Below are 22,912 nucleotides of genomic sequence, written 5' to 3'. Positions count from 1 at the left end.
AGGGAGGTGATCGTCCCCCCCTGCTCTGCTCTTGTGAGGCCCCATCTGCAGTACAGTGTCCAGAAAGACAGGGAGCTGTTGGAGAGGGTCCAGAGGCGAGCCACAGAGATGATCAGGGGACTGGAGCACCTCCCCTGCAAAGACAGGCTGAGGGAGCTGGGCTTGTTCAGCCTGGAGAAAAGAAGGCAGTGGGGTGACCTCATGGCAGCCTTCAGTACCTAAAGGGAGCCTAAAAAGAGGAGGGGAATCAACTCTTTGAAAGGGTAGATAACAGCAGGACAAAGGGAAATGGTTTTAAGTTGAAAACTTAAGTTTTTAAGTTGAGGGAGGGCAGATTTTGGTTTTTCCCTCGTAGTCTTTGCTAAACCGTGGAAGCAAACTGACCTGCTCTTTCTCTCTCCTCTCTCCACCCTCTGCCTGCTTCCCTGCTGCAGCTTTTGCTCGTGGAAGATCAGAGCAAAGTGACAAGGAAAGGCTGCGGATTCGTGAGATTTCTCTCCCTTGTTCTGATCTCTTGCCAGGTACCTGCCATGGTTTGTCCCCCCACATGCTTTAGCAGCCCGTGACGCCCCGTGTTTAGTAACACAGCCTCATCCAGCTTTGATGAGACGCTGGTCACGTGTGGGTTTTCTCCACGTGCTCTGCAGCTCAGCCCTCAGAAGGATGCTGTCTGTGGGTTGTGACCAGCTGGTTTTATGGAAAGCAATCCCTTAGGCAAAGAGTCCCAGCCCCAGCTTGTGCAGAGCTGCACAGCATCACCAGGGACACCAGCAGGCGTGCTTGGGCTGTGTGAGTGTGCCCGACAGCTGTAGGGAGCACAGCAGAGATGTGAACAGAGAAAATAAAAGTGTGTTTCTTTTCAGTTCCAGCTTGTCACACCTACGCTGATGGCTGTGGCGTGCAGCGAGATCAGCTGTGGGCCTGACCTGGCATGGACAGAGGTAGAGTATGAAGCTCTGATTGGTCTTTGTTCCCTGACTGCAGCCAGCAGAGTGAGCCGCAGATGTGCTCTCCTGCTTTCCAAGAGAGCTCCTCTGTGGCAAGACAGTAGTGCAAGCGTGGCAAGTTTTTAAAAGTACCAGAGCCATCTCGGGTGTTGTGTTTGTCCTCTACTGACTTTTCCCTTGAAATGGCTGCAGAAACAACAATCATTCTCTGCTCTGTTTGGCCTCGCTGTTGGTTGGACTGCTCAAGAGAGCTGCTTGGTGCTTGCAATGGCACTGTTTGCACCTTGTAACTGCAGCTGTAGCTTTGGTTTCCCTCTTCACGGTCTCCTAGCATCTTAAACAGTCAGCCTTCCTGCACAAAGAGCGCAGGAAAGGATGTGGCAAAATACACAAGGCCACCTGTCTGTGTCAGTGCCATTGCTGATTAGTCTGGATGGGGAGAGATGCATCTTTGCTGGCGTGTGCCTGCTGCACACCAGGGAGAGAAACAGCCGTTATTAGACTTGCAGTTCCTTCTGAAGTGCCCATGATAAGGACCGAGTGCATTTCCTGCAGCTTTCTCTGCAGATGTGCTCCTCACCTTGAAATCCTCCTTGTTGGTTCCCAGCTCCTCACTGTGGCCTGTGCTCTCTGTTTCAGACTGAGAACAAGGGGAAGCCCCTGCTGGACCATGAGGTGGCACCTGTGAACATTCCAGCTATTGCTGCTGCCCATGCTATTAAGAGACACATTGCCCAGGCAGCGGATGAACTCTCCTTTGAGGTAAGCAGTTCAAGGCGTTCCATGCTCTATTTTACAGTGGCAAATGCCTTCACAGCTGCGCTGGTGCAAGTGCTCTCACGCTCGGCGATGTTTGGCAGTGCAGAAGAATGCAGTCATTTGAGCTGTGCTTTCCTCCCAGCCGTGCTGAAGCTGGGATTGACGTTGCAATCTCTTGCAGGTGGGAGACATCATCTGTGTCATCGACATGCCACCAAAGGAGCTGACCCCCTGGTGGAGAGGCAAGCTCGGCTTCCAGGTAGGCACAAGCTTCAGACTGGAGAGTGCAACTTCAGTAAAGGCAGGAATCTCAGCTTAGAGCTGCTCTGCCTGCACAGGATGCCTAGTGGACATAAACAGTTTCCCTGTGTCGGTGTCAAGGGACCTTGCCTTTGGCTGCTAATGTTGAAAAATTATTACCTTTATGCTGTGAACTATGGCCATTTTCTGCTGGATAGTCTTATGGAACGTCAGGCAAGCACGTTCCGAGGGAAATGTTATGTGGCTTTTGGTTTAACAGTTCAGACCTGAGAAGTTCTGCATGCAATAGTTGGCCTCTCTTCTTGTTATAGGTTGGATTTTTCCCAGGGGAGTGTGTGGAACTCATTAATAAGAACATTCCTGAGGCACTCATCAATTCTGTGCCAAAGCCAGGTATGGATGTTACATTTGATGGTGTGGGAAAGCAAAATGAAGTCTTTTTGGGGGTATGTTCCATGTTTAGTACCTCCTTTATCCATCCCACATTGTCCTCTGGGTTGATGATTCTTCATGCACACCATGGGGCAGAGATTTGGCCCAATCCTCCTGGGTTTATGACTGGACTTGGGGAAACTATAGAATACTCATGGAATGGCTTGGGATGGAAAGGAACCTCAGGGATCATCATGCTCCAACCCTCCTGCCTCAGGATGGTCTCCCAGCCCCCACATTTAATGTGAGACTAGATCAGGCTGCCCAGGGCCCCATCCAGCCTGGCCTTGGGCTCCTCCAGAGATGGGGAAAATCCCTTTTTGTATGTACTGGTTGGTAATGTTCTTCCCGTTCTGACGTGCCCTGTAGAATGTGCTGTGCTCGGCCTCGTCCAACGGAGCCAGACCTGAAATGACCTGGTTTCTTCCTTTTGTTGTGCAGTGCCCAAGAAACGCAGCAAGATCCTCACCTTCCTTTGTTCCTTGGTGAAGGCCCGCCCAAAGAAACCGACCAAGCGGGAGGTGGAGAAGGAAAGGGTGTTTGGCGGTGACCTGGGAGAGCATCTTCTCCACTCCGGTCGTGATGGTAAGGAGCTGCCCATTCCTGAGATCTTCCTCTGCTGGGCATCTAAAGAAGATGAAAGGGAGCTCACATCTAGCAGGGGGCAGGCTGATAGCCGTGGAGACACGTGTAATGGGAGTTGATGGCTGAAGGATAAAGTGAGGCGGATGCTCCTAAGAGACAAGCACATCTGTATTTGCTTCAGCCAAGCCTGGCTGGGCTTAGTGGATGGGATGTGAAGCACAGCCTGCAGCACGATTGAATCAGGAGCTCCACTGACGGCTGGCACGTGTTCTTCAGTCCCCCAGGTCCTCCAGAGCTGCGCTGAGTTCATTGAGCAGCACGGCGTGGTGCAGGGGATATACCGCCTGTCCGGCGTCGCGTCCAACATCCAGAGACTGCGGTAAGAGTGCTGCGACTGACACAGCCTGAGTGCATCTGGTGTGGCTTTGGGCTTGCCTTCCTCTCGCTCAACCGGGTTTGCGTCCCTCTCTCCAGGCAGGAATTTGAGTCGGAGCAGATTCCTGAGCTCACCGTCCGTGACATTCACAGCGTGAGCTCCCTCTGCAAGATGTACTTCAGGGAGCTCCCGAACCCTCTGCTCACCCACCAGCTGTACGGCAAGTTCTCGGTAAGCACAAGGCCACGTCTTTCATTTCCCTCTTCCTGGGCCTCTTGGCAGATGGCTGCAGCAGTGCCCCAGCTCGGAGGCCCTTTTGCTGTCAGCCCCACGAGGTTTACTCGCAGTGGTGTACTAGCCTGATTGGTGTCTCGCTCCCTTTCTGCACTACTCCAGGATGCTGTTGGCGCCGCTACAGAGGAGGAGCGGCTGCTCAGAATGCAGGACGTCATCCAGCAGCTGCCCGCTCCTCACTACAGGTCAGTGCTGCCCTCAGCCTGCTGAGCTCAGCCCTACTGCATTGCAGAGGGCAACGATGCGGTTCCAGGCTCTGTCTCACGCCGGCAACACGATGCTTGTGTATGCTGAAGGGTTGAAGGCTCCATGGGGTTACTTTATGGGGTCAGTTCCTGGGCACGGGGGCACGCTTGGTGCAGCTGATGGCTGCGGCTGTGCTGTGCTGGGGCTTGGTGCTGCAGCGTGGCACTCAGTCAAGTTGGATCTACTTCATCTTCGGTGACAGTAGCACTCACAAGAAGTAGCATGAATGGAGCTTTGCTTTCTGAATTGCAGCACAGCATGCTCGTTGGTGCTGAACGTTTGCCTCTCTTGTTTTCCAGGACACTGGAGTTCCTGATGAGACACTTGGCGTGTCTGGCTGGGAGCTCCACCATCACAAACATGCATGCCAAGAACCTAGCCATTGTGTGGGCTCCAAACCTCTTAAGGTAAACTTCTGGTTCTGTTTCAACACAACACTTCATCTGTTCTCCAGTAAAAAAAAAAAACAGTCCTCCCTTTTTCTCCATCAAATGTGCTCTTCTCCTGTGAAATCTGTGGCTGACAGAAGAGGGGGAGCCTGGGCTGTTCTCCAACCCCACGGGCACAATGTCTAGGTGACAGTTTCTGCAGTCTTGTTGAGATGGGACTGACGTGTCCTTGATCATCCAGGGGAATTTCTGCACTGGCATCACTGATTGCCCACTGCGGAAGTCTCCAGAGCCTCAGCTGACAGCTTTTGGCTGCAACAATTCAGACTCAGGGAAACGGTCTTGGAGAAATGACTTCTAAAATCTGCCTTTTCTACAGATCACGGCAGAACGAGTCTGCCTGCGCCAGCGGAAGAGCTGCCTGCATGGAGCTGCAGACACAGTCAGATGTGGTGGAATTCATCATCAACCACACAGACGTCCTCTTCGGCTCCAAATCCAGAGCAGACATCGCAGATGCAGCAGGTGAGTGTCTTCCTCCATTAGCTTGATCTTGACCTCACACCTTGATCAAATGCAGGCCTTCTCCGGGACCTCTGAAAAATGCTTTTGCTTTCGAGGGGACAGCAGAGCTCTGGGCTTCCATTAGAATCTGGCATCCTGTTGCTGGATGCTGAGAATGTCCAAGCCCAAATTTCACAAGGAGGAAACCGTCATTATTATGTTTGCATGCAGGAAAAGCTTGATGCAAGTGTGGCAGCGAAGCTTTCTCAGTTCCCTGCCCCCATTTCCTTGGGTTTTTCCTTGCCTATTTTGATACAGTAAGCTGCTCTTAATGATGACCATGTCCTTTGCCATAAACACACCTCTGCCCACATGGTTATTTTGAGCTCCTCTTCTTCCAGTGGCTGGGATAAGCAAGCCTGAGAAAAATACAGCACCTCCCCCAGAACTGTGGTGGCTGTGCTGCTGCTTTCTGATCCTCGCTCTTACCTGTGGTTTTCCCTGACAGGGCACAATTCTCTCCCAGGGCCCAAGTCTGTGGGGGTCTCTTCTGCTGCCACAAAGCTGCTCAGCCTGGAGGAGGCACAGGCACAGAGGCGAGGCCACAGCAGCTGTCCCCCTGTGACAGAGAGCAGCCGGGACATGGAAGTGGAAGAAAGCCCTGCAGCTGGGCAGGGCAAATTCCACACCATCATCGACTTTCCATCTGACAGGTAAAGAGGACTTTCTTTTCCAGCACCTAGCATCATTGTTTGGGTGGGTTTTTCTGTGTTTCTGCAGAAACCAGGCAGAGCTAGGAACAAGCAACTGCTGCCAAGAGCTCAGTGCAGCTCTTCCCTCACCCTGCACCACGCACGACTCACAGCATTGGCTGTTTTCTCTCTCCAGACAAAATCCACCCAGCAAGAGTGAGGAATCACCAGCTAGCAGTTGGTGTTGCTGCTTCAGCCTCAGAAAGCCATCCTCTGGCAGCAAACGCCAACTGCAGCGCAATGCCAGGCAGCCCTCAGAAACAGCAGTGGTAGTCCTGGCAGGTAAGGGTGCAAATGCAGCTTCCAAATCCCTGCTTTTCAGGAACATCGAATTCAAGCTTGCTCTGCACTTGTATCTCCTTCTGGCATTCCAGCCCCTGCCTAGCATTTTCAGTTCACCCCTGATCAAGAACCACTGTCGTAATTCAGCTTGTGAAAGTTTGACACTAATCCCTGTGTATCCTTTCTAGGTGAATCGAGCCCTTGCCAACCCATAAGATCCAGGGCAAGCAGCGAGGATGCTCTCTGTGCTTCCATCAGTGGAGAGCTCTTAGCAAGCACAAATTGCTGCACTTCCAACAGCAGCCTTCCATCTGACAACATTAATGGAGAGAAGGAGCTCATCGAAGTCCATGCTCTCATTACACCTGGCTCTGCTGAAGTTGGTGACCTGAGCCTCCCAGACACCACAGTCACAAGTGTGGTCTGTCACCCAGTGTGTCTGCAGTGCAGCCCATCCCAAGAGCAGTGTGAGTGCCCCAACAGCAGCACCTCCATGCAGGAGCAGGTCAGTGTCAGTGAAGAGGAGCAGAGCCTCTTGCAGGAGGACTTTCAATCAGGCCTCCAGTCCCAGGCACCGGACAGCAGCACTGAGAGCTCTGAGCCACTCTCTCCATGACAAGACAGGATGAGTCCCATCTTCACCGTGGACCTCTCACACCCTCCTGTCCTTTATATAATAATAAAAGCACACTCGTGCTCAATCAACGCCTTGACTGCCTCCAGAGTCTTCATTCACACGGACTGGGATGAATGCAGCACACAGCAAGGCACCCCAGCTTGCAATGCTGTGGCTGTGGGGTGCGTGCAGCACAGCTCCGGGTTTGTTCCTGTTTTGTCTGGCTTTGGGATGTCTGCAGGGGGAGCTCTGCTACCATTTGGCATGGTAGCAAATAATCTCTCGCATCCTGGATGCTGCTCATGATACTCCCAAGCTTCCTGGCTGTGGCTTTGTGACGCTTTTCAGGGCTTTCTGATGCATTTTGATGCCTTGGATGTTGCTTAACACCTCCCTCCTCCCATCATGTCCTTTCCTGGCTCCCATCTACGAACTGGCCCTGCAGATCATCTCCAGACCTGTCATCAGCACACTGCGGCAGGAGAAGCTCCCCCTGGCCAACGTCAGGCAGTACTGCTTGGTCTGCAGCTCAGTGGCCATTTCCCTTTTAGGCGGCTCCTGCAGAAGAATCAAGCAGCAGAACCTTTTGCTCACCCTGCACCACACAAATGCTGCAAAAGCAGAAACAACCTGGGAATCTCTGGTTTGCAAGACTTCACAGACACTTATTGACTGTGTCTGATGGTTCCCTCCCATCCTTGATTTCCTTCTCCCCTTCTCCTCGTCTGATCCCACTGCTGAGCCATGATCAAGCTGCCCAGTGTGGCAGAGCATCGTGCAGAGCCGTGCTGGCACCTCCTCCCCTTCCTCTCCTGCAGCTCAGCCTGCAACCTGAGCAAGTTTTTTTCTGAGAAAGTGACCAGCTCTTTTCCATCCCTTTGCCCCTACAAACAGTTGTCCAGAGGATCTCGTCCAAGAATTCCTGGAACAGCCTGCAGCTGGCTCTCCTGAAGTTCAGGCTCCTGCCTTTGCTTCCTGCCAGGCCCGCATTCCTTGAGATCACCAACTCAAGGAGGGCATGGTCACTGCAGCCCTGACCGCCTCCTGTCGTAACCCCTGGTGTGCACCATGTCCAGCAATGCTTCCCTTCTGCTTGCTGTGCCCAATGCCTGCACCACAGAGTGATTCTCACTGCACTCCAGGAGTCTGTCAGATTGCTTGCAGCCAGCCATGCTGATTTCCCAGACTGACTGGAATCCCCCATCAGGATGAGAGTCAGTGAGTGCGATGCTTCTGCTGGCTGCAGTAAGCAGCTCCCACCAACAGGCTCTCTTTCCAGGCGGCTGTAGCAGACCCTCACCTCCAGAAGCCCTGCACTGCTGCACTTCCTAATTTTACCCACAAGTTCACAACCTGCTCATGGCTCTTCTTAGTTCTTTGCACTCAACTTCTCATCATAGGGGGCAAATCCCTTGCCTTCCAGAATTCCATAGTATCAATTGTGTCTGCTTTATGTCAGGATCTTTTTTCTTTCTTTTCTTTTTTTTCCATTTTCTAGGTAGGAAAATGAATTTCTGAGCCAGGAGAAGCAGAAGTGAAACAGTCTTCCTGGCACTGCTCAGGTTGCAGGAGTTGCCAAGTGCTCCTCAGGTAATGTGTGCTGAAGAGCTGACCTTGGTGGCAGGGGCTGTGGCTGCATTTTGTGCCTGTCATGCGGGAATACAAGAAAGCCTATTCAGAGCAGGAGCTGCAGAGCGAGATAAACATCACGAGAAGGTAAGGCTGAGAAGCAAGGACACCTCCAGAAAGAAGAGAAAAACTGAGTCAAGTGAGCTGCGTGACGGCCGTGTGATGCTGACCATGATTGGAGGAAGAGCGCATGGCTGGGAATGACTGATGGCTCTGGTTGGATGGGTGCCTGTGTGCACAGAGGTAAGGAGTGTTTGTGGGATGTTTTGCTGGCATCTAACGGCTGTAAGGGGAAGTCAAGAGAGAAAACTTGTGAATGCATATGAGGGGTGTTAAAATCTGGAATAGACTGTTTGGATCATTCACAGCTGAGTCTTGTGCCAGATTGCCACACTAGCAGAACTTGGGGACCATGATTTTCCTGTAAGAGTGCCAACTGCTTATGTTAAATGATAAAAAGTAACATTGAAAAAAGCTTCCCTCCTTGCATTAGAATAAGGCATTGATATTTGATGTTTCTGTCTTTCCATTCCTTTAGCAGCCTGGGTGTTGATGCAGCTGCATGCATCTGCTGCCCCCCCCCCTTCTGTTTTGTGTAAAAGAACAGTAAAATATGCAATCAGTGTGAGATATTTTCAAAGTATTTTACTTTATTTGCCCCTAGGCTGCAATGGCTGGGAAATGGCAGTGTCACCCAGGAGCCCACACGGCGACCTGATGTCTCATTGTTGGGGTCTATTGGAAACCACCACGATGACAAAAGAATGCCTGGGATTCCTCCGGCCCAAATGCCAAACCTTGCACTTGGCTGTGCTGAACCTCATGAGGTTCACCCAGGCCCACCTCTCAAGTCTGCTGAGCTCAAACAGATGTCATTTTTCTCGTGTCCTTCCGTTCCGAGTCCATCTGTTCCCCAAAGCAAAAGAATTTGGAGGGAACCACCGACAGTTATGTGAGCGATTTCAGCGTCTATTTCTGATCATGGCAACAACTTCAGAGGTCACACTTAATTTACGGTGCCCGTTGTAATTCTGACCAAGGCTGCAGTTGCAGCTGACTTCCCAAGGCTGCAAGACGTGGTGGTGACACAGCCTTGTGCTTCTGCATTGGTGCTCATCCCACGTTTCCTTTCTCTGTCTCGCAGGTCAGCTCCTGCTGGAAGCAGATGGTATCCCAGTGTGAATGAAGGTCAGTGCAGGAGCAGCTGCTGATGGGAGGAAGGAAGTCCATGCTGAAGAGCTCTGAAGCATCTGCAGGTATGGTTCTGGAGGAGGCAGCAGTGATGTCGGAGGGCTCCCCAGCAGGAAGCTGTCTCATCCAAATGCTTGCTGAGTGGTTGGAAGGGAGCTTTCTGCATGACAGCAGCACCAGCTGCTTGCTTCAAATGCTGCAAAGACAAGGATTAGCACGAGTTCCAGTATCTACAGTATCATCACGAATCACGATAGGATTACAATGTGTCCTCATACAAACGCAGCCATTTCTCTCTGAGTCCAGAGGCTGTCCGGAAAGCATCTTTGAGGTCTCTCACACCAAACCACTGATGTCCGTGTGGGATCTGACTCATTAGGGTATAGGGGTTAGGAACCACAGGCTGTCTTTTGAGAACGGGTTCAGTCATTTCCTTACATCTTGCAGCAGCCGATACGTGCCGTCTGCCTTCCGTGCCGACAGGATTGGGGTGTTATAAGGCCACAGACAAGGTTCCAGAAGACCATCCTTAAGCACTGTCTGTGTTACAGCTTTTAGACCCACTCTCCCTTCTAAGGCTATGGGATATTGTTGCTGTTACAGAGCTCCACTCCCTCCTTGAACAGTTATTTGTAAGGGAAAATTGTGAGTCCACCCCGATTTCCTTCCCCTGCCCACAGCTTTGGATTCATTTCTTCTTCATCACAGCTGATAACACATCCATTGACACCTGATATCTATTTCACAGACTTGCAGCTGTAATCCTCATTTAACTGTTAAATCTCTCCCCCATAAATCGGTCCCTGCTTCAGGCACAGAGAACAATTGCCCTGCAACTATTTTATCTTTCCATTTTAACTCTGTGGTCTCCAAGAGTGGAGCTGTCATTTCTGATCCCTCAGCCCCAGTTATGCACAACAGCCACATCCAGATACACGTCTGGTACCTCTAAACTAGCTAATGCTGTAGGATGGAATGTTGTTTCTGCACTGGCTATCAAATGTGGGATTGCTCTGAAGCAGTACAGCACAATGTGTTTTGTAATTTGCCCTTAGAAACAGTTTGAAAAAGTAGAAAGACTTTATTAGTATTAGTAAAAAGAAGTTATTTCATAACATATTTTAGAAATACAGTTGTTCAATCATGTGATCAATTCTCACTTACAGAACTGCAATAGTTACAAATAGTATGGGTATACTATTAAGGACCAGAAAGCATGTTGTAAGGCCATTCTGTTTGGATAGGAGAAGCTCAGCAAAAGAAAAACAGACTCCAAAGAAGCCAGGGCCTCCACACAAGGCCGAATTGACTCACTCTGTGGGCAAGTTGGGATGCAACAGGCAGGCATCAAGAGACTCCCCTCTGTCCTCCTTCCAAACTTCTCTCTCTTCAGGGATGAGCAGGTGTCCAGAAATAGTGGCCAAGTGTTGAGAAGCAGCTGTCGGACGTTCAATAATTAGCAGTATACCTGCTGAGCTAGCAACAATTGGTGTTTAGCCAGTCACACACACACACACATAATGGCACGGGTTGGAAGGGACCTCAAGGATCAGGAATCTCCAACTCCCTGCCACAGGAAGGGCCACCAACCTCTGTACCACTGCACATAAGCACATTGCTGGATAGAAACAGCAGTGTGGGAAAAAACTGTATGCTGTGGATGCAAAGGGTGAATCAGAATGGCTTAACAGCTGTCCGACAAGGAAAAGCAATCTTTTACCTGCTGTGCCATGCTCATGGCAACAACAATGCAGATGCCAGCAGCTGATGCCCACAAGGACAGAAAGTCTGGACTTATTTTCATTACATATCTTTGTCCTGATGTCCTTCTAGAAGCTGGAACATTTCTCCATCTCAGCAGAAGAGGGCAGGAGGGGTCCAAGGTTAGGGCACACTCTCCTCTATTTATCTAGCACTGAAATATTAACACAAAATGAAAACCAGATATGTTTCCCTGCCCATGGCAAACACCAGCCTTTCCATCCTTACAGTCCTTCCTGACATCAGCACTCATTGAAACAACATCCCACTCACCTTTGCCATGTCTGGCAGAGGTTGCAGCTCTTTCTATTGCATCCCTCTAGCTGTCAAGTCAAGAGTTCTAGTGTCACACAAGGAAAAGCAATCTTTTACCTGCTGTGCCATGCTCATGGCAGCAGCAATGCAGATGCCAGCAGCTGATGCCCACAAGGACAGCCAGCCTGGACTTATTTTCATTACATATCTTTGTCCTGATGTCCTTCTACAAGCTGGAACATTTCTCCATCTCAGCAGAAGAGGGCAGGAGGGTTCCAAGTTGCAGGCAAACTCTCCTCTTTTTTCTGGAAAACAAAGAGAAGATGAAAACCAGATGTGTTTCCCTGCCCATAGCAAACACCAGCTTTTCCATCTTTACAGTCCTTCCTGACATCAGCACTAATTGAAATAAAATCCCACTCACCTTTGCCATGTCTGGCAGAGGTTGCAGCTCTTCCTATTACATCCTTCTAGCTTTCAAGTCAAGAGCTCCTGTGTCACAGAAGGAAACGCATTCTTTTACCTGCTGTGCCATGCTCATGGCAGAAGCAATGCAGATGCCAGCAGCTGATGCCCAAAAGGACAGCCAGCCTGGACTTATTTTCATTACATACCTTTGTGCTGATGTCCTTCTAGAAGCTGGGACATTTCTCCATCTCAGCAGCAGAGGGCAGGAGAGTTCCAAGGTGAGGGGACACACTCCTCTTTTTCTGGCACTCAAAGAGAAATAGAAGATGAAAACCTGATTTGTTTCCCTGCCCATGGCAAACACCAGCCTTTCCATCCTTACAGTCCTTCCTGACATCAGCAGCAACTGAAACAACATCCCACTCACCTTTGCCATGTCTGGCAGAGGTTGCAGCTCTTTCAATTGCATCACTCTAGCTTTCAACTCAAGAGCTCCTGTGTCACACAAGGAAAAGCAATCTTTTACCTGCTGTGCCATGCTCATGGCAACACCAATGCAGATGCCAGCAGCTGATGCCCACACGGACAGCCAGCCTGGACTTATTTTCATTACATATCTTTGTCCTGATGTCCTTCTAGAAGCTGGAACATTTCTCCATCTCAGCAGCAGAGGGCAGGAGGTGTCCAAGGTGAGGGCACACTCTCCTCTTTTTCTGTCACACAAAGAGAAAGAGAAGATGAAAACCAGATGTGTTTCCCTGCCCATGGCAAACACCAGCCTTTCCATCCTTACAGTCCTTCCTGACATCAGCAGCAACTGAAACAACATCCCACTCACCTTTGCCATGTCTGGCAGAGGTTGCAGCTCTTTCTATTGCATCCCTCTAGCTTTCAACTCAAGAGCTCCTGTGTCACACAAGGAAAAGCAATCTTTTACCTGCTGTGCCATGCTCATGGCAGCAGCAATGCAGATGCCAGCAGCTGATGCCCACAAGGACAGCCAGCCTGGACTTATTTTCATTACATATCTTTGTCCTGATGTCCTTCTAGAAGCTGGGACATTTCTCCATCTCAGCAGAAGAGGGCAGGAGAGTTCCAAGGTGAGGGCACACTCTCCCCTGTTTATCTGGCACTCAAAGAGAAAGAGAATATGAAAACCAGATGTGTTTTCCTGCCCATGGCAAACACCAGCCTTTCAATCCTTACAGTCCTTCCTGACATCAGCACTAATTGAAACAAAATCCCACTCACCCTTGCCATGTCTGGCAGAGGTTGCAGCTCTTTCTATTGCAGAACTCTAGCTTTCAACTCAAGAGCTCCTGTGTCACACAAGGAAAAGCAATCTTTTACCTGCTGTGCCATGCTCATGGCAACACCAATGCAGATGCCAGCAGCTGAAGCCCACAAGGACAACCAGCCTGGACTTATTTTCATTGCATATCTTTGTCCTGATGTCCTTCTAGAAGCTGGAACATTTCTCCATCTCAGCAGAAGAGGGCAGGAGCGTTCCAAGCAGAGGGCACACTCTCCCCTGTTTATCTGGCACTCAAAGAGAAAGAGAAAATGAAAACCAGATGTGTTTCCCTGCCCATGGCAAACACCAGCCTTTCCATCCTTACAGTCCTTCCTGACATCAGCACTAATTGAAACAACATCCCACTCACCTTTGCCATGTCTGGTAGAGGTTGCAGCTCTTTCTATTGCAGAACTCTAGCTTTCAAGTCAAGAGCTCCTGTGTCACACAAGGAAAAGCATTCTTTTACCTGCTATGCCATGCTCATGGCAACACCAATGCAGATGCCAGCAGCTGATGCCCACAAGGACAGCCAGCCTGGACTTATTTTCATTACATATCTTTGTCCTGATGTCCTTCTAGAAGCTGGGACATTTCTCCATCTCAGCAGCAGAGGGCAGGAGGGGTCCAAGGTTAGGGCACACTCTCCTCTTTTTCTGTCACACAAAGAGAAAGAGAAGATGAAAACCAGATGTGTTTCCCTGCCCATGGCAAACACCAGCCTTTCCATCCTTACAGTCCTTCCTGACATCAGCAGCAACTGAAAAAAATCCCACTCACCCTTGCCATGTCTGGCAGAGTTTGCAGCTCTTTCAATTGCATCACTCTAGCTTTCAACTCAAGAGCTCCTGTGTCACACAAGGAAAAGAATTCTTTTACCTGCTGTGCCATGCTCATGGCAGCAGCAATGCAGATGCCAGCAGCTGATGCCCACAAGGACAACCAGCCTGGACTTATTTTCATTACATATCTTTGTCCTGATGTCCTTCTAGAAGCTGGGATATTTCTCCATCTCAGCAGCAGAGGGCAGGAGGTGTCCAAGGTGAGGGCACACTCTCCTCTTTTTCTGGAACACAAAGAGAAGACAAAAAACAGATGTGTTTCCCTGCCCATGGCAAACACCAGCCTTTCCATCCTTACAGTCCTTCCTGACATCAGCAGCAACTGAAACAACATCCCACTCACCTTTGCCATGTCTGGCAGAGGTTGCAGCTCTTTCTATTGCATCACTCTAGCTTTCAAGTCAAGAGCTCCTGGGTCACACAAGGAAAAGCAATCTTTTACCTGCTGTGCCATGCTCATGGCAGCAGCAATGCAGATGCCAGCAGCTGATGCCCACAAGGACAGCCAGCCTGGACTTATTTTCATTACATATCTTTGTCCTGATGTCCTTCTAGAAGCTGGGACATTTCTCCATCTCAGCAGAAGAGGGCAGGAGAGTTCCAAGGTGAGGGCACACTCTCCTCTTTTTCTGGAACACAAAGAGAAGACAAAAAACAGATGTGTTTCCCTGCCCATGGCAAACACCAGCCTTTCCATCCTTACAGTCCTTCCTGACATCAGCAGCAACTGAAACAACATCCCACTCACCTTTGCCATGTCTGGCAGAGGTTGCAGCTCTTTCTATTGCAGAACTCTAGCTTTCAACTCAAGAGCTCCTGTGTCACACAAGGAAAAGCAATCTTTTACCTGCTGTGCCATGCTCATGGCAACACCAATGCAGATGCCAGCAGCTGAAGCCCACAAGGACAACCAGCCTGGACTTATTTTCATTGCATATCTTTGTCCTGATGTCCTTCTAGAAGCTGGAACATTTCTCCATCTCAGCAGAAGAGGGCAGGAGCGTTCCAAGCAGAGGGCACACTCTCCCCTGTTTATCTGGCACTCAAAGAGAAAGAGAAAATGAAAACCAGATGTGTTTCCCTGCCCATGGCAAACACCAGCCTTTCCATCCTTACAGTCCTTCCTGACATCAGCACTAATTGAAACAACATCCCACTCACCTTTGCCATGTCTGGTAGAGGTTGCAGCTCTTTCTATTGCAGAACTCTAGCTTTCAAGTCAAGAGCTCCTGTGTCACACAAGGAAAAGCATTCTTTTACCTGCTGTGCCATGCTCATGGCAACACCAATGCAGATGCCAGCAGCTGATGCCCACAAGGACAGCCAGCCTGGACTTATTTTCATTACATATCTTTGTCCTGATGTCCTTCTAGAAGCTGGGACATTTCTCCATCTCAGCAGCAGAGGGCAGGAGGTGTCCAAGGTGAGGGCACACTCTCCTCTTTTTCTGTCACACAAAGAGAAAGAGAAGATGAAAACCAGATGTGTTTCCCTGCCCATGGCAAACACCAGCCTTTCCATCCTTACAGTCCTTCCTGACATCAGCAGCAACTGAAAAAAATCCCACTCACCCTTGCCATGTCTGGCAGAGTTTGCAGCTCTTTCAATTGCATCACTCTAGCTTTCAACTCAAGAGCTCCTGTGTCACACAAGGAAAAGCAATCTTTTACCTGCTGTGCCATGCTCATGGCAGCAGCAATGCAGATGCCAGCAGCTGATGCCCACAAGGACAGCCAGCCTGGACTTATTTTCATTACATATCTTTGTCCTGATGTCCTTCTAGAAGCTGGGACGTTTCTCCATCTCAGCAGCAGAGGGCAGGAGAGTTCCAAGGTGAGGGCACACTCTCGCCTGTTTATCTGGCACTCAAAGAGAAAGAGAAAATGAAAACCAGATGTGTTTCCCTGCCCGATGGCAAACACCAGCCTTTCCATCCTTACAGTCCTTCCTGACATCAGCACTAATTGAAACAAAATCCCACTCACCTTTGCCATGTCTGCCAGAGGTTGCAGCTCTTTCAATTGCATCACTCTAGCTTTCAACTCAAGAGCTCCTGTGTCACACAAGGAAAAGAATTCTTTTACCTGCTGTGCCATGCTCATGGCAGCACCAATGCAGATGCCAGCAGCTGATGCCCACAAGGACAACCAGCCTGGACTTATTTTCATTACATATCTTTGTCCTGATGTCCTTCTAGAAGCTGGGACATTTCTCCATCTCAGCAGCAGAGGGCAGGAGGTGTCCAAGGTGAGGGCACACTCTCCTCTTTTTCTGGAACACAAAGAGAAGACAAAAAACAGATGTGTTTCCCTGCCCATGGCAAACACCAGCCTTTCCATCCTTACAGTCCTTCCTGACATCAGCAGCAACTGAAACAACATCCCACTCACCTTTGCCATGTCTGGCAGAGGTTGCAGCTCTTTCTATTGCATCACTCTAGCTTTCAACTCAAGAGCTCCTGTGTCACACAAGGAAAAGCAATCTTTTACCTGCTGTGCCATGCTCATGGCAGCAGCAATGCAGATGCCAGCAGCTGATGCCCACAAGGACAGCCAGCCTGGACTTATTTTCATTACATATCTTTGTCCTGATGTCCTTCTAGAAGCTGGGACATTTCTCCATCTCAGCAGAAGAGGGCAGGAGAGTTCCAAGGTGAGGGCACACTCTCCCCTGTTTATCTGGCACTCAAAGAGAAAGAGAATATGAAAACCAGATGTGTTTTCCTGCCCATGGCAAACACCAGCCTTTCAATCCTTACAGTCCTTCCTGACATCAGCACTAATTGAAACAAAATCCCACTCACCCTTGCCATGTCTGGCAGAGGTTGCAGCTCTTTCTATTGCAGAACTCTAGCTTTCAACTCAAGAGCTCCTGTGTCACACAAGGAAAAGCAATCTTTTACCTGCTGTGCCATGCTCATGGCAACACCAATGCAGATGCCAGCAGCTGAAGCCCACAAGGACAACCAGCCTGGACTTATTTTCATTGCATATCTTTGTCCTGATGTCCTTCTAGAAGCTGGAACATTTCTCCATCTCAGCAGAAGAGGGCAGGAGCGTTCCAAGCAGAGGGCACACTCTCCCCTGTTTATCTGGCACTCAAAGAGAAAGAGAAAATGAAAACCAGATGTGTTTCCCTGCCCATGGCAAACACCAGCCTTTCCATCCTTACAGTCCTTCCTGACATCAGCACTAATTGAAACAACATCCCACTCACCTTTGCCATGTCTGGTAGAGGTTGCAGCTCTTTCTATTGCAGAACTCTAGCTTTCAAGTCAAGAGCTCCTGTGTCACACAAGGAAAAGCATTCTTTTACCTGCTGTGCCATGCTCATGGCAACACCAATGCAGATGCCAGCAGCTGATGCCCACAAGGACAGCCAGCCTGGACTTATTTTCATTACATATCTTTGTCCTGATGTCCTTCTAGAAGCTGGGACATTTCTCCATCTCAGCAGCAGAGGGCAGGAGGTGTCCAAGGTGAGGGCACACTCTCCTCTTTTTCTGTCACACAAAGAGAAAGAGAAGATGAAAACCAGATGTGTTTCCCTGCCCATGGCAAACACCAGCCTTTCCATCCTTACAGTCCTTCCTGACATCAGCAGCAACTGAAAAAAATCCCACTCACCCTTGCCATGTCTGGCAGAGTTTGCAGCTCTTTCAATTGCATCACTCTAGCTTTCAACTCAAGAGCTCCTGTGTCACACAAGGAAAAGCAATCTTTTACCTGCTGTGCCATGCTCATGGCAGCAGCAATGCAGATGCCAGCAGCTGATGCCCACAAGGACAGCCAGCCTGGACTTATTTTCATTACATATCTTTGTCCTGATGTCCTTCTAGAAGCTGGGACGTTTCTCCATCTCAGCAGCAGAGGGCAGGAGAGTTCCAAGGTGAGGGCACACTCTCGCCTGTTTATCTGGCACTCAAAGAGAAAGAGAAAATGAAAACCAGATGTGTTTCCCTGCCCGATGGCAAACACCAGCCTTTCCATCCTTACAGTCCTTCCTGACATCAGCACTAATTGAAACAAAATCCCACTCACCTTTGCCATGTCTGCCAGAGGTTGCAGCTCTTTCAATTGCATCACTCTAGCTTTCAACTCAAGAGCTCCTGTGTCACACAAGGAAAAGAATTCTTTTACCTGCTGTGCCATGCTCATGGCAGCACCAATGCAGATGCCAGCAGCTGATGCCCACAAGGACAACCAGCCTGGACTTATTTTCATTACATATCTTTGTCCTGATGTCCTTCTAGAAGCTGGGACATTTCTCCATCTCAGCAGCAGAGGGCAGGAGGTGTCCAAGGTGAGGGCACACTCTCCTCTTTTTCTGGAACACAAAGAGAAGACAAAAAACAGATGTGTTTCCCTGCCCATGGCAAACACCAGCCTTTCCATCCTTACAGTCCTTCCTGACATCAGCAGCAACTGAAACAACATCCCACTCACCTTTGCCATGTCTGGCAGAGGTTGCAGCTCTTTCTATTGCATCACTCTAGCTTTCAACTCAAGAGCTCCTGTGTCACACAAGGAAAAGCAATCTTTTACCTGCTGTGCCATGCTCATGGCAGCAGCAATGCAGATGCCAGCAGCTGATGCCCACAAGGACAGCCAGCCTGGACTTATTTTCATTACATATCTTTGTCCTGATGTCCTTCTAGAAGCTGGGACATTTCTCCATCTCAGCAGAAGAGGGCAGGAGAGTTCCAAGGTGAGGGCACACTCTCCCCTGTTTATCTGGCACTCAAAGAGAAAGAGAATATGAAAACCAGATGTGTTTTCCTGCCCATGGCAAACACCAGCCTTTCAATCCTTACAGTCCTTCCTGACATCAGCACTAATTGAAACAAAATCCCACTCACCCTTGCCATGTCTGGCAGAGGTTGCAGCTCTTTCTATTGCAGAACTCTAGCTTTCAACTCAAGAGCTCCTGTGTCACACAAGGAAAAGCAATCTTTTACCTGCTGTGCCATGCTCATGGCAACACCAATGCAGATGCCAGCAGCTGAAGCCCACAAGGACAACCAGCCTGGACTTATTTTCATTGCATATCTTTGTCCTGATGTCCTTCTAGAAGCTGGAACATTTCTCCATCTCAGCAGAAGAGGGCAGGAGCGTTCCAAGCAGAGGGCACACTCTCCCCTGTTTATCTGGCACTCAAAGAGAAAGAGAAAATGAAAACCAGATGTGTTTCCCTGCCCATGGCAAACACCAGCCTTTCCATCCTTACAGTCCTTCCTGACATCAGCACTAATTGAAACAACATCCCACTCACCTTTGCCATGTCTGGTAGAGGTTGCAGCTCTTTCTATTGCAGAACTCTAGCTTTCAAGTCAAGAGCTCCTGTGTCACACAAGGAAAAGCATTCTTTTACCTGCTGTGCCATGCTCATGGCAACACCAATGCAGATGCCAGCAGCTGATGCCCACAAGGACAGCCAGCCTGGACTTATTTTCATTACATATCTTTGTCCTGATGTCCTTCTAGAAGCTGGGACATTTCTCCATCTCAGCAGCAGAGGGCAGGAGGGGTCCAAGGTTAGGGCACACTCTCCTCTTTTTCTGTCACACAAAGAGAAAGAGAAGATGAAAACCAGATGTGTTTCCCTGCCCATGGCAAACACCAGCCTTTCCATCCTTACAGTCCTTCCTGACATCAGCAGCAACTGAAAAAAATCCCACTCACCCTTGCCATGTCTGGCAGAGTTTGCAGCTCTTTCAATTGCATCACTCTAGCTTTCAACTCAAGAGCTCCTGTGTCACACAAGGAAAAGCAATCTTTTACCTGCTGTGCCATGCTCATGGCAGCAGCAATGCAGATGCCAGCAGCTGATGCCCACAAGGACAGCCAGCCTGGACTTATTTTCATTACATATCTTTGTCCTGATGTCCTTCTAGAAGCTGGGACATTTCTCCATCTCAGCAGCAGAGGGCAGGAGGTGTCCAAGGTGTGGGCACACTCTCCTCTTTTTCTGGAACACAAAGAGAAGACAAAAAACAGATGTGTTTCCCTTCCCATGGCAAACACCAGCCTTTCCATCCTTACAGTCCTTCCTGACATCAGCAGCAACTGAAACAACATCCCACTCACCTTTGCCATGTCTGGCAGAGGTTGCAGCTCTTTCTATTGCAGAACTCTAGCTTTCAACTCAAGAGCTCCTGTGTCACACAAGGAAAAGCAATCTTTTACCTGCTGTGCCATGCTCATGGCAGCAGCAATGCAGATGCCAGCAGCTGATGCCCACAAGGACAGCCAGCCTGGACTTATTTTCATTACATATCTTTGTCCTGATGTCCTTCTAGAAGCTGGGACATTTCTCCATCTCAGCAGAAGAGGGCAGGAGAGTTCCAAGGTGAGGGCACACTCTCCCCTGTTTATCTGGCACTCAAAGAGAAAGAGAATATGAAAACCAGATGTGTTTCGCTGCCCATGGTAAACACCAGCCTTTCCATCCTTACAGTCCTTCCTGACATCAGCACTAATTGAAACAAAATCCCACTCACCTTTGCAATGTCTGGCAGAGGTTGCAGCTCTTTCTATTGCATCACTCTAGCTTTCAACTCAAGAGCTCCTGTGTCACACAAGGAAAAGAATTCTTTTACCTGCTGTGCCATGCTCATGGCAGCAGCAATGCAGATGCCAGCAGCTGATGCCCACAAGGACAGCCAGCCTGGACTTATTTTCATTACATATCTTTGTCCTGATGTCCTTCTAGAAGCTGGGATATTTCTCCATCTCAGCAGCAGAGGGCAGGAGGTGTCCAAGGTGAGGGCACACTCTCCTCTTTTTCTGGAACACAAAGAGAAGACAAAAAACAGATGTGTTTCCCTGCCCATGGCAAACACCAGCCTTTCCATCCTTACAGTCCTTCCTGACATCAGCAGCAACTGAAACAACATCCCACTCACCTTTGCCATGTCTGGCAGAGGTTGCAGCTCTTTCTATTGCATCACTCTAGCTTTCAAGTCAAGAGCTCCTGGGTCACACAAGGAAAAGCAATCTTTTACCTGCTGTGCCATGCTCATGGCAACACCAATGCAGATGCCAGCAGCTGATGCCCACAAGGACAGCCAGCCTGGACTTATTTTCATTACATATCTTTGTCCTGATGTCCTTCTAGAAGCTGGGACATTTCTCCATCTCAGCAGAAGAGGGCAGGAGAGTTCCAAGGTGAGGGCACACTCTCCCCTGTTTATCTGGCACTCAAAGAGAAAGAGAATATGAAAACCAGATGTGTTTTCCTGCCCATGGCAAACACCAGCCTTTCAATCCTTACAGTCCTTCCTGACATCAGCACTAATTGAAACAAAATCCCACTCACCCTTGCCATGTCTGGCAGAGGTTGCAGCTCTTTCTATTGCAGAACTCTAGCTTTCAACTCAAGAGCTCCTGTGTCACACAAGGAAAAGCAATCTTTTACCTGCTGTGCCATGCTCATGGCAACACCAATGCAGATGCCAGCAGCTGATGCCCACAAGGACAACCAGCCTGGACTTATTTTCATTGCATATCTTTGTCCTGATGTCCTTCTAGAAGCTGGAACATTTCTCCATCTCAGCAGCAGAGGGCAGGAGCGTTCCAAGCAGAGGGCACACTCTCCCCTGTTTATCTGGCACTCAAAGAGAAAGAGAAAATGAAAACCTTATGTGTTTCCCTGCCCATGGCAAACACCAGCCTTTCCATCCTTACAGTCCTTCCTGACATCAGCACTAATTGAAACAACATCCCACTCACCTTTGCCATGTCTGGTAGAGGTTGCAGCTCTTTCTATTGCAGAACTCTAGCTTTCAAGTCAAGAGCTCCTGTGTCACACAAGGAAAAGCATTCTTTTACCTGCTGTGCCATGCTCATGGCAACACCAATGCAGATGACAGCAGCTGATGCCCACAAGGACAGCCAGCCTGGACTTATTTTCATTACATATCTTTGTCCTGATGTCCTTCTAGAAGCTGGGACATTTCTCCATCTCAGCAGCAGAGGGCAGGAGGGGTCCAAGGTTAGGGCACACTCTCCTCTTTTTCTGGAACACAAAGAGAAAGAGAAGATGAAAACCAGATGTGTTTCCCTGCCCATGGCAAACACCAGCCTTTCCATCCTTACAGTCTTTCCTGACATCAGCAGCAACTGAAACAACATCCCACTCACCTTTGCCATGTCTGGCAGAGGTTGCAGCTCTTTCAATTGCATCACTCTAGCTTTCAAGTCAAGAGCTCCTGTGTCACACAAGGAAAAGCAATCTTTTACCTGCTTTGCCATGCTCATGGCAGCAGCAATGCAGATGCCAGCAGCTGATGCCCACAAGGACAGCCAGCCTGGACTTATTTTCATTACATATCTTTGTCCTGATGTCCTTCTAGAAGCTGGGACATTTCTCCATCACAGCAGAAGAGGGCAGGAGAGTTCCAAGGTGAGGGCACACTCTCCCCTGTTTATCTGGCACTCAAAGAGAAAGAGAAAATGAAAACCAGATGTGTTTCCCTGCCCATGGCAAACACCAGCCTTTCCATCCATACAGTCCTTCCTGACATCAGCACTAATTGAAACAACATCCCACTCACCTTTGCCATGTCTGGCAGAGGTTGCAGCTCTTTCTATTGCATCACTCTAGCTTTCAAGTCAAGAGCTCCTGTGTCACACAAGGAAAAGCAATCTTTTACCTGCTTTGCCATGCTCATGGCAGCAGCAATGCAGATGCCAGCAGCTGATGCCCACAAGGACAGCCAGCCTGGACTTATTTTCATTACATATCTTTGTCCTGATGTCCTTCTAGAAGCTGGGACATTTCTCCATCACAGCAGAAGAGGGCAGGAGAGTTCCAAGGTGAGGGCACACTCTCCCCTGTTTATCTGGCACTCAAAGAGAAAGAGAATATGAAAACCAGATGTGTTTCCCTGCCCATGGCAAACACCAGCCTTTCCATCCTTACAGTCCTTCCTGACATCAGCACTAATTGAAACAACATCCCATTCACCTTTGCCATGTCTGGTAGAGGTTGGAGCTCTTTCAATTGCATCACTCTAGCTTTCAAGTCAAGAGCTCCTGTGTCACACAAGGAAAAGCATTCTTTTACCTGCTGTGCCATGTTCATGGCAA

The 22,912-nt window shown here is 49.3% G+C and overlaps 1 protein-coding gene across 1 annotated transcript in view; it reads left to right on the top strand.

Moving 5' to 3' along the window:
• The first annotated feature begins 1,730 nt into the window (after nucleotides 1-1,730).
• LOC149912653 (rho GTPase-activating protein 32-like) overlaps nucleotides 1,731-22,912 on the top strand; it is a 39,110-nt gene continuing 17,928 nt past the window's right edge. The window contains exons 1-12 of the mRNA XM_090131869.1: nucleotides 1,731-1,778; nucleotides 1,888-1,965; nucleotides 2,279-2,360; nucleotides 2,841-2,984; nucleotides 3,261-3,363; nucleotides 3,459-3,591; nucleotides 3,757-3,839; nucleotides 4,200-4,307; nucleotides 4,699-4,814; nucleotides 5,302-5,506; nucleotides 5,682-5,827; nucleotides 6,016-6,206. Coding sequence (XP_089987995.1) covers nucleotides 1,731-1,778; nucleotides 1,888-1,965; nucleotides 2,279-2,360; nucleotides 2,841-2,984; nucleotides 3,261-3,363; nucleotides 3,459-3,591; nucleotides 3,757-3,839; nucleotides 4,200-4,307; nucleotides 4,699-4,814; nucleotides 5,302-5,506; nucleotides 5,682-5,827; nucleotides 6,016-6,206 — 1,437 coding nt within the window. The remainder of the gene's footprint in view (nucleotides 1,779-1,887; nucleotides 1,966-2,278; nucleotides 2,361-2,840; nucleotides 2,985-3,260; nucleotides 3,364-3,458; nucleotides 3,592-3,756; nucleotides 3,840-4,199; nucleotides 4,308-4,698; nucleotides 4,815-5,301; nucleotides 5,507-5,681; nucleotides 5,828-6,015; nucleotides 6,207-22,912) is intronic.

This window comes from Phasianus colchicus, chromosome Z (assembly GCF_987193195.1).
Source record: "Phasianus colchicus chromosome Z, bPhaCol1.hap1.1, whole genome shotgun sequence".
Taxonomy (NCBI): Eukaryota; Metazoa; Chordata; class Aves; order Galliformes; family Phasianidae; genus Phasianus; species Phasianus colchicus.
Note: the sequence above shows the minus strand (reverse complement) of the source record. Positions and strands in the feature narration are given on the sequence as shown.